The sequence below is a fragment of the Aricia agestis genome, chromosome Z (genome assembly GCF_905147365.1).
Source record: "Aricia agestis chromosome Z, ilAriAges1.1, whole genome shotgun sequence".
NCBI lineage: Eukaryota > Metazoa > Arthropoda > Insecta > Lepidoptera > Lycaenidae > Aricia > Aricia agestis.
The window spans coordinates 36,014,778-36,029,967 of record NC_056428.1 but is presented as its reverse complement, the minus strand read 5'-3'; the positions used below and the strand labels follow the sequence as shown (position 1 = coordinate 36,029,967).

The following is a 15,190-nucleotide window of genomic DNA, read 5'->3' as shown; positions in this document are numbered from 1 at the left end:
TGCTGGGAACGAGTTTAGTTTATGCTGGTGAAATGCAATTGAGTGTGTTTATACGTTTAGAACCGGTTGAGTGTGCGCTAAGCGCGTTCAATTCTTTGGTGAAATCGCACCTACTTGGAATCGTATAAAAAACGGAATATAGTAAAAAAAGTTTCTAGGGAACCTATTCGAGTCTAAGATTAATAATATTTATTTAAAGTAAAAAGATCAATGTGGTACTTTTTCTTTAGTTTAAAAAGTTAATTTATATTAAAAAACAATAAATTTCAGTAAATAATCGTAATTTTTAAATGTTTTACCAAGTTTCGGTTTCGGTTTCGGCCTAAACTGAGAGTAAGGCCGAAAGTTCGGTTTCGGCTTCGGTTTCGGCTGAAAAATCAGTTTCGGTCGGACACTAACTTTAAATAAGTACTTTTTATATAGAGTGCAGTATCGTCTGATAGATTGTCCTCAGCATAATCTATCAGACTATACTATACACTACCAGTACAATACTTTCTATAAAACTAGGTATATAGTTTTTTCAACAATAAGCCGGCGTCCATAGTTGAAGCCTAGTCATCTGCAGTATTACGAAGTAGTACGAGAGTTACCCCTTTATCTGTAACAAAATAATAACTTTCACACAATTTTCGCGTTTAGCGTTGCAATATTGCGTAGCAGTACCTTGACTTTCACAAAATGCGGCATATTAAATAAGCACAAATTACTCATTCGCATTGTAAATACATATTAATACATCGCAAAAATAAAAAAAATCGCTGTTGCGTTTTCCTTAGTAGTAGTCTTCGCTAGTGCAATAATATTAATATAATATTTCTAGTTCATCTAAGTACTTATAAAATAATTAAGGTATACAAAACAAAAAAGTAACAAAAATAAATTTGATAAAATTACTAGACTCCCCTAGTTCGGGTTCCCTAGAACAATCTCTTTTTTAATTACTATCAAGCTAATTTTTCGTGAGTAGCTTCATTTTGATAAGATGAACAACAATTTCCTCTGCAAAAATTCTCGAAAGTGGTAGCTAACAGAGATAGAAAGGATTTAATATTTCGATTTGATGGTCCTGAAAATGGATTGTTCTATTTGTAGGACAATGTTACTCTTAAATTATATAGATAGATTTATTAAACTATCAATATACAAAAAAAAAACATCTCGTTAGGGTTCTGTTTTAGGTTTCTGTAATCAACAAAATTTGGTTGACTACGGAACCATAAAACGGAACGGAACGGATAACCACTGCATTAAATATTTTGTTATATCGTCAAATCTTGTCTAAGAACAGCAAAATTTAAGAGGCAGAATCCTATTAAAGGTACTTACTTAACATTTTGACAAAATATTTTTACTTTCGTAAAAATACGAGTATCAGTGCATTTCGCGTCGTTGGTCGATTTGTAGACAAAAACTTACGGGGCTCCTCCAGCATCTTCGGCTTCATTATCATCAGGATTCAGATCGTTTCGGTCATCTTGAGCAGCTCGAGGCTCCTGAGCATTCTCATCTTGTCCATTCTGTCCTTGGCCAGTTCGAGAAGGTCGGGCATTTCTAGAACCAGTAGGTATGACGAAGACCCCGGGCGTCGGTCGAGCCCTAGCGTTACGCCAAGTACGAGCAATCACGTCTTGTACCTGTTTAAATCGAAAACCATATCTATTTATTATTTAAATTTGAGACATTATATTAAGTAATACCAAAAACATTATGTCAGAATGTCTGTACTAAAAACTTATTACGATACGTGATACAAACCTCACGATTAGCAAAACAGTAGATGCATGCAATGAACATTCCCTGGTAGGAGATCAGGAAATGAGTCGAGTACATCCACAGAGCGAATTGCCAGTTGTTGAGATTCAGCGGGGCGTCGATCATGTTCAGAATATTCGGGATTCCAAGAAGAGGTATCAGTAGCATTGCAGCTTTAACCGTTCGCCTGATAAAAATAATTTTAACGCTTTACTCGATGGATAATATCGCAATAGATAAAATAGTCGATAGGTAGCAATCGATTTGCGAAGATTACTACGATGTGCAAAGATATGGTTCAGAAAAATTAAAGACATTCAATTGAAACAAAGTATTTGAAACTTAGATTTCAAACAAAATATAAAGTAGAAGAGATGCTTCTAGAAAGTGCAATGTTTTACTGGGGTGTTAAAATATGTATTACGAAGGCGAAATCATAGGTATGTGTAAATTATAAGTAACATAGATTGATAACTACGTTCGCTGCGGGACTAAAACAAACGGTTTTTTATATGGTGCGTTAACTGGCCGATTAGCCTTATACTTAAACTCTCCGCCGAGGCGGTATGGGGATTATTGGCCTAGTAAGGTATCGACCAATATAAGTGGCTGTAACTATTCGAAAACTTAAAAATTTGGAAATCCATCTATCAATATCAATCGTAGATGAGTTGTTCATGGTGCTGGCTTCACCCTGGACTCCTACTATTTACTTGAGAGATACATGCAAAAATAAATGTAAGGTCTTATAACCCGATACCGCACTGAATTATAGGTTTATAGAGAGTTTTAGTGATGGGAAATAAGATATCGACATATAATTTTTAATATCGTTTATTCAAGAAACAATAAAATATTTTTTATTATGAAAAAATAACAGGCCAGTAAGGATTTTGCTGCGATTTGTTATTTTTTATATCATTTTTCGATTTATCTATATCAAAACGTTCACTTTCACGATTTCTTTCTTGCTGAAACGATTATTCAAGCATTTTTCTATTATTTAGCCGAGGCATTATTAATGATTTAACACCAATAACAAAATCTCAAAACTTACACAAACGACTGTGCACATGAAGTAAACAATTCAATCACCTATACCAGTTCGGGAAGGGGTGGAGAGACCCTGTGATCTATGACGGGCCTCTTGGCCCGTTACCCGCAAGGATTGGAAAAAATATCAATCAGTGCGTTATCAGGCCGAAAGACCTTAGTACGATTTCAATGCTTTATCGAGTAGCCCTTAAAGTCCTAAACTCAAACCTATACTTGTCTCATTTGAACATACAAAAATACTCATCTTATATCTTTAAACGAGCAATTCTTGTATATATATATATATATATATATATATATATATATATATATATTCGTGTTTTATCGAATACCGAGTAAAGCTCGTTCAAATGGCTAGTTATACATAATACAGCCCGCGCACCAGGGGAAGTTCGCTGTTTCTCACCTCCGCACAGAGCGCGAGTAAATTCATCGGGTGTTTAAGTCTTATATTGCAGCGAACGTGTTAATATTCTGTGAAACGTAAACACATTGACAAAAATACTTCAGGATCAAATAATATTGGTGTCACAGAAGAAGTCTCAAAACAACGTGGCTTAAATATAGTAATATACCTGCAACGTTCCAATTCGGTGTTAGTGGCAATGTTCAATTTTTGGATAATCGTCCTCATCACCCCAATCAGGAAAAAGAAATTAATCTGTCGAAATTAAAACAATTATTACGGGAAGTACTGACAAGCAAAAAAATTAATTGAATGAAAACACATACTCACCACGATAATGATGAATCGAGGTAATTGGCAAATCCAGTACGTTGGCAGAAAGTTGTATCCATACCAGCAACTGCTGAAGAGATTACAAATATTAATAATTATCGTATCAAAATAATAAAATAAAATTTAACAATAAATAAAATGCGAACACCATCTTACATTTTAATTTTCTCAGCCCGATAGTACATGAAGTTGGTTAGGGCCCAGGCCAAGGTAATTAGGGCGGGGATTCCCCAGCCAAAGAGGAAGAACCGGCGGAAATAGAAGCTGGGCCGCATTACGTTCCGGTGGACGTATTCGAACAGACAGACGCCTTCGATAAAGTGCCAAATGATAGTAGCAGTAATGATATACTCCAAGACACAATAGCAGATAATGCAAATGTTATTCTGAAAATAATAGAATCAAATCAAATTACTTATTGGTAGAATAGGTACAGGTAAAAGATATCTTGCCGAACAACTAGCGCCTTGATTACAAAATTAATATTTTATGTAATCTCTAGGGAGAAATAGTTATATATGAACGGCATTATTTAGTCGGAGCGGAAAAAAGTAAAAAAGATAATAATCAAGTTAGCGGCTTTTTTAAAAACGTTACAGTCTGAACCCACTCTGCAAAGCCAATTAAGATTTAATGTGTTTTGTAACAAATGGGATTCAGCTTTTTCATGGCTAACTGAATTGACGACGCGTTTTTTGATAAGCCCGGACTGCGATACCTTTTACCTTTTTTTATAACTTACAACTTTGCTTTAGTCGCATGAAGTACAATTATATACAACAATTTTACACGTGGGAGAGCCATGCTTCGGCAGGAATGGGCCGGCTCGACCGGAGAAATACCACGTTCTCACAGAAAACCGACGTGAAACAGCGCTTGCGCTTTGTTTCGCCGAGTGAGTGAGTTTACCGGAGACCCAATCCCCTACCCTATTCCCTTCCCTACCCTCCCCTATTTCCTTCCCTTCCCATCCTTACCCTCCCCTATTACCCTATTCCCTCTTAAAAGGACGGCAACGCACCTGCAGCTCTTCTGATGCTGCGAGTGTCCATGGGCGACGGAAGTTGCTTTCCATCAGGTGACCCGTTTGCTCGTTTGCCCCCTTGTTTCATAAAAAAAAAAAAAAAAATATTATGACATTCGCAAGCAATTTTAATTCAATAATCTTAGTCTCACGACTGATTGGCGTCCAACCTATTAAATCAAAGGATTAACAAGGTACTAACGGTCGAGTCGTATGAATAAAAACATCTTAGTAAAGCTTTTAACAGGAAAACTATCAAAACCTTCACTAAGATGTTCACTTAAATGTTCGCTTCGTTCTTTCCTTTTCTTTGGTATATAATTATGAGCGATGCATCCAAATATCTTAAAATTTGATACATCTGGTTTTCTACCTTCCCACATTTCACTTGGTGTTTTATCTCTTCCAGTAACTGGATTACGGTTTGTCTCATACGCTGCATACAAAACTGCTTCTCCCCAGAACTCCTTTTTCATTCCCGAGTCAATCAATATAGTTCTAGCTTTATCCATCAATGTTCGTTCATTAATTCATCTCTGGATTTTTTGGCACCGTGTAGTGCAGTCCAGTCAAATTAGGCTTAAATTAGGTAGGAACCACGGAATTCGAGATAACCAGCTGTAAGTCTGTAAATATTTGTATATTGTCACCCTAAATGTTGTCTCAAAACCTACATACGGTAGGGTATTAATGCGCAACTATTAGATTTCAAGGTCAAAAGGTCACAAAAATCGGTTTTTGCACTTCTTTTTGTAAATATTTCATTTCCTACGGGTTTTTTGCTATTTGTATTTATTACCATAATGTAGAATATAAAATTCTCTACCACTTCTGTTCAAAAAAATTTTTATACGGTGAACCGTTTCCGATAAAGAGAGCGGAGAGCGCGCGGTCAAAGTATCACTTCAGGTTAACCCGTGCCTCCGAAAACGCTCCATATTTAATGTGTCGCAACACCGGTGTCCGATCCTTTAATGTCGTATTCTATGGCATATTTCATCAATAAATATCGCCCAATGGTCGAAATTCGACCTTAGTTTCAACGACATTAGGACTACTAGGTCTATATTTTGTAAAAAAATATTGACCATCATGTTTTTTTCAACTCTTGTCTATGGAACTCAGCTGATCTTAGACTGGCCGTGTAAGCATTGTCTAATAGTATCTAAGATTCAATAAAAAAAACTATAACTATATTGTATGATAGATATCAAGCATAATTTCAAAATAATATTAGCTCGATGCACACCTTCACCATATTATAAACTATAACTGTGCAAAATTTCATTCACCTACGTTCCCACATTTTTCGTCAAAAGGGATACAAAGTTTTTGGCTCACGTATTAATATTTAGATTTGAGTGTCTCAACTCGTGAAAACTTTAAAAAAACTTGAAAGGTGTCAAGGGACATCCGAATGGAACGAAGTTATTTCTTATGTTCAAAAAACCTGTAAAATGTATATGTACAAACTAAACACTCAAAAAAATATTTAAATAAACGACTAACTATTGACGCCCGGGAATACTAACAGCGCGTCGCTATTTATTTTAAAAAACGCCATCTAGTTGACGCACAGGAATACTTACCATCAACGCCCTCTGCCCCTAACATGCAGGTACTAATAACAAAGTATCGAGGTCAAATCAATGTCAAATATCGTTTCGTCTAGCCTTCAGATTTACGCCGAACACGCGATTAGGAACTTCGTTCCAAAAACCTCGTATTCCAAGGGGCGCGAGGCCCCTTAGGCCGCGAGGCCGTGGGCGGTCGCCCACACCGCCCACGCCTTGCGCCGGCCTGTCTGGTGGCTATAGTCATCAAATGCTTATTTTACTAACCGTACCTACCTCTCTACGACCCCAACATCTGAGCGCAGTTAAAACTTGCAGTTCAGGCCGCCGCCTCGCCTATCTTTTTGTAGTTCTGCAGACACTAATGACACAATGTATCGTACTGATTCTTTTGTAAATCTATATTTTTTTTCTAAAGTCATCCTCTCATTTATTCTTATTTTACTTTCTGTCGACGAGGGTGGCTAGAAATTCTTTCAGAAATTGCAATAATGTCAGAAATCGCGACAATACTCGATATTGCGTCCATTTTCAATTTCTTAAAATGGTCTTAAAGTTGGTCCGAGACTTTACTAAAGTTTGCGAACTCCTATTTGACGTTTCGAGCCTAAACAACTGCTAGAAAACGTTTATTCATAATACGACTATGCTTAAAATAGGTTTTTACCAGGCTTATTAACACTGCAGTACACACGCCCCTTTTTTTTACACGAGTACTCGCGTGGCCTACCATGGTAGGCCATCTAAAAAACTTAATTGTGTTCATAATAATTAAAATGACAAAAAAATCAAAAATATAATTAATGAACTTACTTTTATAATCAAAAACTATTTGATTAATTACTAAATTACTGAAAAATCAACAAAATTGTGAATTTCTGTGAAAATGTGACAAAAACCGTATTGGTGAAATCAAATGTGCTAACGTGAAACTAAAATAAGTTAGACTTTTATTTGTTTTATGTTATTCAAGATACGGTTCTACTTACAGGTCAGAATAAAACCAGAAATGACAAATCTATCATTACTTTCTTGGCGATCAAATTTGGGCTAGTATGCAGCATTGACATTGCCCCATACTTCATATGAGTGGGGCTAAATCGTGTTGGATATTTAAAAAAATCCTGAACTTTACTACATAAAATACTTATAAGTTATTTATTCTGTTTAAAAACTCAATTATTTTTATATTTTGATTATTTTTTTCTAAGAATAAACGACCCTAATCTTCAGAACTCACCGGATTAGCTCATTTTCATACAATTGTGACTCCTAGACTGGGGTTTACAAAACTGGTCAAAGTTTGTCACTTGTATTACTCTTGATCATTTATTTTGTTATAGCAGCCAACTTAGATTACAATTTTCTACTTCAAAATTCACATCAAAAGCCTGACGAGGAAATTAGACAACCGGCACTGATGGCGCTAAGTTTTCATTGTGAAAACTACAAAATAGTTTATTTATTGATTAATCAAATACTTAAATATTTCATTTTTTAATAATTTGTTAATTATATTTTTGCAATTTGGTGAAATTTCCTATGTTTCTGGTTAGTCATAAGACGTCAATCTATAAGGGTCATATCTTATCAAAAAATTAAGTTTTTGTGTTTGTAATTAAATTATCAAAAATGTATTTTAGTGTAAATGAATAAAATATTCAATCATAAACAATAAAACCGCTATAAATCAATAATTAAAAAAAAAACATACATGGTTGAATTTAGTACACCAATACTCGCGCGGACTACTATGGTAGTCCAGCGTTTTTGATGCAAAATATCTATAATTTCCATTGACTATAAGGTTACAGGAGGTATTGAGATTTTGTCAAATTTATCAATTGAGGATTATCTGGAATGGCAAGTTTCTAGCGAGCTTTACTGAAAAAATATCGCTGAAAAAGTGACCCTGGTCTACCATGGTAGTCCACGCGTGTACTGCAGTGTTAAACTTGCGCTATTCTTTAACAACTGTCACCTTTAAAAGGTGTTAGAGCACTGTTCAAGAACCTTTATTCATAATAAATTTTACAAGAGGCTTTTAAGGCTTTCAAAAACCTTCGCTAAGTTTTTATTCATACCACCGTATGTGTTCCAAAAATATACCTCGTGTTCGATGCCAACGTCGTTTCTTTGTAGGGTACCTCGGAAGTACATCTGATCGAGGTAAATGAAGATCCGTACCAGAGATTGGGCGAGTATCGTCCAAAACATGCACTTATGAATCAAAGTCCTCTGATTCCGTAGTACCCTGGAAGAAAAAGTAAATTCTTCTACTAATCAGTCCAAAAAAGCGCGTCAAATTGTTATAATAGAAGCTATATTCGTTAACATTTTACGATGTTTTGCTTAACTCACTCACTGTTAAACTCTTTATTGCGGTTTGTATGGAGTAATTGTAATCAAATTCCATACAAATCGCAATAAAAAGTTTAACAGCGAGTTAAGCGAAACATCGTAAAAGGTCAACGAACGATTGAATGATAAAAGAACTATCACTTACCTGAATTTGGAGAAGATTCCCAAGGAGATGATCAAAGCAAGGGCTGAAGCAAAGAAACCACTTAATTCTATCAATCTAGTAATTTGGGCAATATCGTACTTCGACTGAAACAAAAGAAAAAATTGGTGATATTTTTATTGTAAATATGTGTTTGAGAAATAAAATTAAAAAAGGGATTAAAAAGGATTAAAAATAGAAAAAAGTAATCAACTTTGTAACAGAAAAACGACTTCAATATAATGTCAATGTTGAAATAGAAAAAATAAACTTTTCATCCCTTCACTATTAGGCATTGTCACGTATGGATATAGGCTTTTACTCGGTCGCCTGTGCGCTTAAAGCGTCTCCCAGACAGACGCGACCTGCGGTGGCATGGGCATGGCGGTCAGTTGGATGACTTGGCCGCGTGGGCCGCGTGTGTCTGTGTCGTTTCTAGACCTCTCAAGTCATCTGCTGTCAATATATATATATATATATATATATATATATATATATATATATATATATATATATATATATATATATATATATACATACATATATTTATAAAATATTTATATATTTTATAAATATATGAGGATATATTTTTTTCTTTGTTTAAGTTTAGCACTTTAACATTATTTTCTGCCACCTATTTTATATTATTTTGGTTGCCTGGAAGAAACCGCTGAAAGCGGTAAGGCCGCCTATTTGCTATGTTCCTTGCCTAATGTTGTTTTTGTTATTTTATATTGTTTATAATGCAAATAAAGAATTTATAAATATAAATAAATATATTTGAAGATGTTGATCCACTAGTCAGTATTTAAAGCCTAGTGGTGACTCTACCTACAGAAGACTTTTAAAATTCGATAAATCGAGGACAAAAAATTAAACGCTTAAACAAACAGCCGTCCTATTGGTAGGTGTACAGTGGTAATATTATAGTGGTCGGATGGATCGTTCAGACTGATTGATATTGACCAGACATATTATTAGTAAGTTATTTATTGCTGCGAAAGCCATTAATAATTTACAATTCCCTATTAGTCTACGGTCCCATTGCAGAATTGTGCATGTATCGAATACACGATAAAAAACACATTTTTACAAATATTTATGATAAGGCGAACATATTTCTACTGGGGTACCAGTCCAAATGTGGCCGCAAAGTATGTAAAAAAATAAAAATCTTTATATTTTTAGTGTCGGAAATTATATATTTTAGTGTAAAATTTACTTATTTAAATTTTAAGTACAAAAATATATCCGTGAATCGACGCTTACCTACCTATACCACCATTACCACCATTACCACCATTACCACCATTACCACCATTACCACCATTACCACCTAACACAACTGAAGCTCATAAACAGCTAATTCGTTAATTTTATTATTTGTATTATGATACACGTGGAGAGAAAATTAAAATGTTTACCGGATTAATTTTTAATCCAAAATTAATTAATCCTATTATTTACGTTATTTACGAGACTTTATTTATTCATTATTTAGAGAAAAGATTAAAAAGTCTCGTCCTCGGCAGAAGGGGAAACGAAGGTCATACCCCATCACAACAAAATATTTTTCTGATGGGGTGTGACCTTCGTTCGTTCGCTCTTAAAAAGTGTGTAACAAATTAAAGGGCGGGCGGAAAAGTGAAACGCTATTTTTTTATTTATTTTAACAGCACTTTCTTTCGTAACGTTAAGGCCAGCCGCACATTATAACTATTAAGAGGATACACCAGGGGCGAGAGAAATTGAAAACAGGTATTTGAAAATGTATTGCTGTCTCACCAATCTCAAGTCTCCCACCGCAGAGCGCGATAGAGACAACACGACAAAAGTTCTAATAAAAGAACAGAAAATCTTCGATTCGTTGTCCGCTGATTCCTTCTCCAAAACTTAACCGATTTAAGTAATTTTTTCATTAAGAATTAAAGCAAGGCTTGAGCTGTGTTCCTATGTTTTATTTTTTTGTATATTCTAGCCAGTTTTGTTTTCTGGGTGTTTGAACACAGAGGAAAATCTGGCCATTTTTTTGGGTTTTTGGACGTTCTTATCTTTTTTAATAATTAAATTATGAAAAAAAAGAAAACATACGGACATGCTAATAGTGAATATCTATATTCAGGAAAAAAATCATAACTCTACCGGCATTATCCAGGGACGAAACAGGGGACAGCGTTTGTATGGAAAAACGGCGGTGTGGAATCCTCTTAAGAATTTCTGATCAGAAAACCGCCCGCCGGACCACCACACCGCACACCTATCAGAAATTTCCTTCCGGCGAGTACGAGTTTAGTACAAAATGTATAGAAAGATCGCGATCCGAATTTCTGATCAGATAAATTTCTGCCATCCGATCGGCGGCATCTGACACTCATCCGAATCGGACGTCAGAATTCTGCTAGCATGCGGGGTCTACAACAAAGCACAATATGAGCAAAGTGTGTCCCGCGGTGGGCGTCCGACTTTTCTTTCCGAGAAGTCGTATAATGTGCGGGGGGGGGGGGGAGGGGTAAGGTATTAAATTTTGTGCTTTGTGACTAAAAATTTTGAAAGACAGCCTAGTGGCTTCAAGCTACATAAGAGTAATAAGGTTGGACAGATTATTTCAAAATAGTTAAAAAATCGGCCAAGTGCGAGTCGGACTCACGCACAAAGTGTTCCGTACCGATACAGAGCAAAAATAGGCAAAAAAATGTGTTTTTGTATGGGGCCCCTTAAATTTTTATTATTTTTTATTATTTATATTAAATATTAAAGTACCTACACATAATATACCTAATTATAACAAAAGAGTGTGTGAAAAATTCAAGTCCTACCTCTTGCCAATATTGATAAGCCGAAAAAGGCCGAAACAGTCACGTTTGTTTTATGGGAGCCTCCCAATATTATTAATTTTATTTTGTTTTCAGTATATTTTGTTGTTATAGCGGCTACAGATACAGATATACACAATCTGTGAAAATTTTAGAAGTCTAGCTATAGCGGTTCTTGAGATACAGCCTGGAGATAGACATACGGACAGACAGATGGACAGACATCGAAGTCTCAATAATAGGGTCCCGTTTTTACCCTTTGGGTACAGAACCTACCACTACAGGGTAGCTAACCTAACAATTGACAATTAATAGCTTTAACGTTTTTTTTTTGCTGTTTGCTTTACTGACTAAAGACCTAATTACCCAGTAGAGTTAGTTCAGCGATACCTATATGGAGAACTAAAATTAAATAATATAATTTTAAAAAATTGGCCAAGTACGAGTTGGAGTCGCTCACGAAAGGTTCCGTACCATTATAAAGCAAAGATATTATGCAAAAATCGGTCTTTTTGTATGGAAGCTCACCCTAAATATTTATTTTATTTTTAATTTTATTGTTAATTATTAATTATTGAAAAAGCACAGACACAATTAAATATTTTTTGCATGATCAAAGTGTCTTAGTGCAGCTCTTTTTTATACAGAGCAAAAAAGGCCAATAAAGTTGTGTTTGCTATATGAAAGCCCTATCAAATATTAAAATAGATTGTATTTGTTTGTAAAGCGGGTAACGAAACACATAATATGTGAAACTTTTATTTTCTTTTGATATTTACTTCTGTTTTCTTTGAACAAGGTGCAAAATGCAAGTGCATTGTTTTATAGGGCTCTTACGTTTCGTAGATTCAGGTGTTTTCTTGAAATTACGACAATTAGCGAAGATTTGCGTGCGCATTATTAATTTTGGAGTATGTACTGTAAGTGTGTCTTAATTTTCAATATCAGTAGAAGATATTAAATGGAAAAATCGTTTGTAATTGGCTTTAATTTACAGAGCCCCCTTCCAAATAATAAATTACAACCCTTTTCCTTCTTTTACACTATTCTTATTACAAATTATTCTTATTACAAAGGTGGTAGGCAATGTAGTTTCTTCGTTCGACTTTCAAAAAGTGTATCATGATACCCATTTTGAATAAAAAGATATTTTATTTTATTATTTATAAATAAAAAATATATAATGTATTTCTCTAACTATATAAGTATTTATTAAAATTGTATCTAACTATACTCTCAATAATCTTATCTCTTTAAACGAGCAATTCTTGTTTAAAAGTATATTATATATAGGTAATTGGAATCTCGGAATCGGCTCCAACGATTTTCATGAAATTTAGTATATAGGGGGTTTTGGGGACGATAAATCGATCTAGCTAGCAATCGTTTTTAGGAAATGTCATTTTATTCGTGTTTTATCGAATACCGAGTAAAGCTCGGTCAAATAGCTAGTTACTTATTATTTCACATCAGATTTTTCAGTTTTATAATTAGTTCAGTTATTCACACATTTACAAGTCTAAGGGCCTGTTTTACCACTTTCTGATAAAGTGCCTAATAGGCTATTCACAACTTTTTTTACAGATTCTCCATACTTGATCTGTCAAATTAATTATTTGTGGATAGACTTATCAGGAAGTGGTGAAACAGGCCCTAATTATTTTAAATTTACACATATAAATTAGCAACCTATATATTCATTCTATAAATATTATTTTGGTAAATAAAACGTCTAAAACAAGTAGAAAATAGTGTCGCCGCGTACGAAAAGACTTCAACGCTAGGCGAGCTCGCGCCGTAATATAATATTTTAGACATAGAAAGACATAGAAAAAGTAATTTCATTTCATCTTCGAAAAAACTGCCTCAAAATTTAAAAAAAATTATATATTTATCGAGTACCATTATCAAAAATATTTTTGGTTACTTTCAATTTAGGAAGAAAAAGAGGCTTTAAAATAATTAGAAAAGACAAAAAATAATCACGGAATTTGCAGAGTTGGTGGGAGGTTTCGCGGAGGTCACTGCATGGCGGTCTTGATATTTGTTGTATACTCTAAGAGCCATTCCACTACACCAAAACTAGTCAAAGAGACTTACTAATGAGTAATGACAATTTAAATTTCGAATCGGTTTTTTTTTTCGTCGCGCTCGCGGATGCAACAGATGCGCTGGATGCAGCACTCGTGCATCAAATGAAGTCCGGCGGCAAGACGCGAGGGGTACAGCGGTGTAAACAGACCCAGCACGCCTGCGCCAACTAGCCAGCCCAGAGCTAGCCTTGTCCTTGAAATCCTAGGCGCCCTAGGAACGTGTAACCTTGGATTCCCTTTGTGTTGACCCCTGACATTTACCAGGGTGGGGTCCAACCAACGTCCTGGATTTTTTGACACCTTGATGTACTTTGGGCTGTGGGCAAGTATACTCGTAACGTGAAATCTTTTTTATTGTGGAATTAATGATCCGCCAAAATGATTTTACATAATAAATAAAATCACACTCCCAGCTCAGAAGATTTTTAATCTATATTCTCTAACTAATAGAAAGGTTAGTTTGCATCAAATAGACTCTGAACCGAAAATTAATTAAAGAAGTCCACCTATTTAATTTTGACAAAGATAGAGTTGGTCATAATATAATACGAGGAAGAGAGAAAAAAGCAAAATTTTTAATTTGGATTGTGTACGGTTCCAGTAGCATACGGTAATTAAGACGCTTCTAGCAATTTAAAACATTTTTATAATAATTATTACTATACGCACTTGTAATTTATTTTTAGATTTTTCTATCGATCTCCTGTGCCGGTAGGATGGTTGGGAGGGCTCCACCCGTTGCTATGACAACACGTGGCGTGGGTCCACCCCGCAACAGATGGAATTAAAATACTGCGTAAAAACTATAATGCCCGTTATGAAAGTGCCAAAAAAATAGATAGTTATTAGATTTTAATAGTTTAGACTTTGGAATGACTCTTGACACGGAACTCGTGGATTCGATTCCCGGGTTGCAATTAATGATGCGTCGGATGGGCATGTATAAAGTGATGTGTCACGTGATCTATGATGCCGTATTTATACTAACAACAAGGCTTTTTTTATAAAAAATAAAAAGAGCCCTGTAATATTATAAATTTAATTTATAAAAATAAAATAAAAAGCTGTTTTATAAAAATAAAAACAACAAGGGTGTCGTGTTGGGCAAACGACGTGACAGTTATTTCCAGTGTCATTTTTTTTTCACGAAAAACGCAGGGTGGAAGACTGAACGACGCACATACGTGAACGATGGCAAAAAGATGTTCAGATCATGACTTGGGCTGACTAGCCGACTTGCCGATTAGTCGGTTGCAAAGAAGCCGACTAATCGGCCGACAAGTGGTCCAAACCGATTATGGCTACGGATGTATTAGCTTTTCACTTGTACTACGAGCCTTACATCTACAGCGATTGTAATAACAGTATCTTAGTACTATATTCATAGGTATATATTCTGTGACAGTACCGAGTCCAATGTGTAAAGCTACACTAGCGCGAGCTCTTGGCTGTGCAATAAAAAACTTGTAAATAAGTTATAATAGCATATTATATATATATTGTGCAACTTTTTTAGAATCTCTAGGGCGACGCCCTTGGATGTATCCGAGAGAGCTAGTCACACAGCGCGTTGCGTCAGCGTTGCATCGACGTGACCGCCGACTACGAAAGTGGCCGGATAGTCGGCACATCT

At 35.2% G+C, this 15,190-nt stretch overlaps 1 protein-coding gene across 1 annotated transcript in view; it reads right to left on the bottom strand.

Annotated features, from left to right (window-relative positions):
- Positions 1-1,415: 1,415 nt before the first annotated feature.
- The window catches only part of LOC121738756 (PDF receptor-like), a 42,010-nt gene continuing 28,235 nt past the window's right edge, over positions 1,416-15,190 (bottom strand). Inside the window, exons 6-12 of the mRNA XM_042130991.1 lie at positions 8,655-8,758; positions 8,258-8,402; positions 3,707-3,936; positions 3,548-3,617; positions 3,387-3,472; positions 1,759-1,942; positions 1,416-1,637 (exon numbers count right to left, since the gene is read on the bottom strand). Coding sequence (XP_041986925.1) covers positions 1,416-1,637; positions 1,759-1,942; positions 3,387-3,472; positions 3,548-3,617; positions 3,707-3,936; positions 8,258-8,402; positions 8,655-8,758 — 1,041 coding nt within the window. The remainder of the gene's footprint in view (positions 1,638-1,758; positions 1,943-3,386; positions 3,473-3,547; positions 3,618-3,706; positions 3,937-8,257; positions 8,403-8,654; positions 8,759-15,190) is intronic.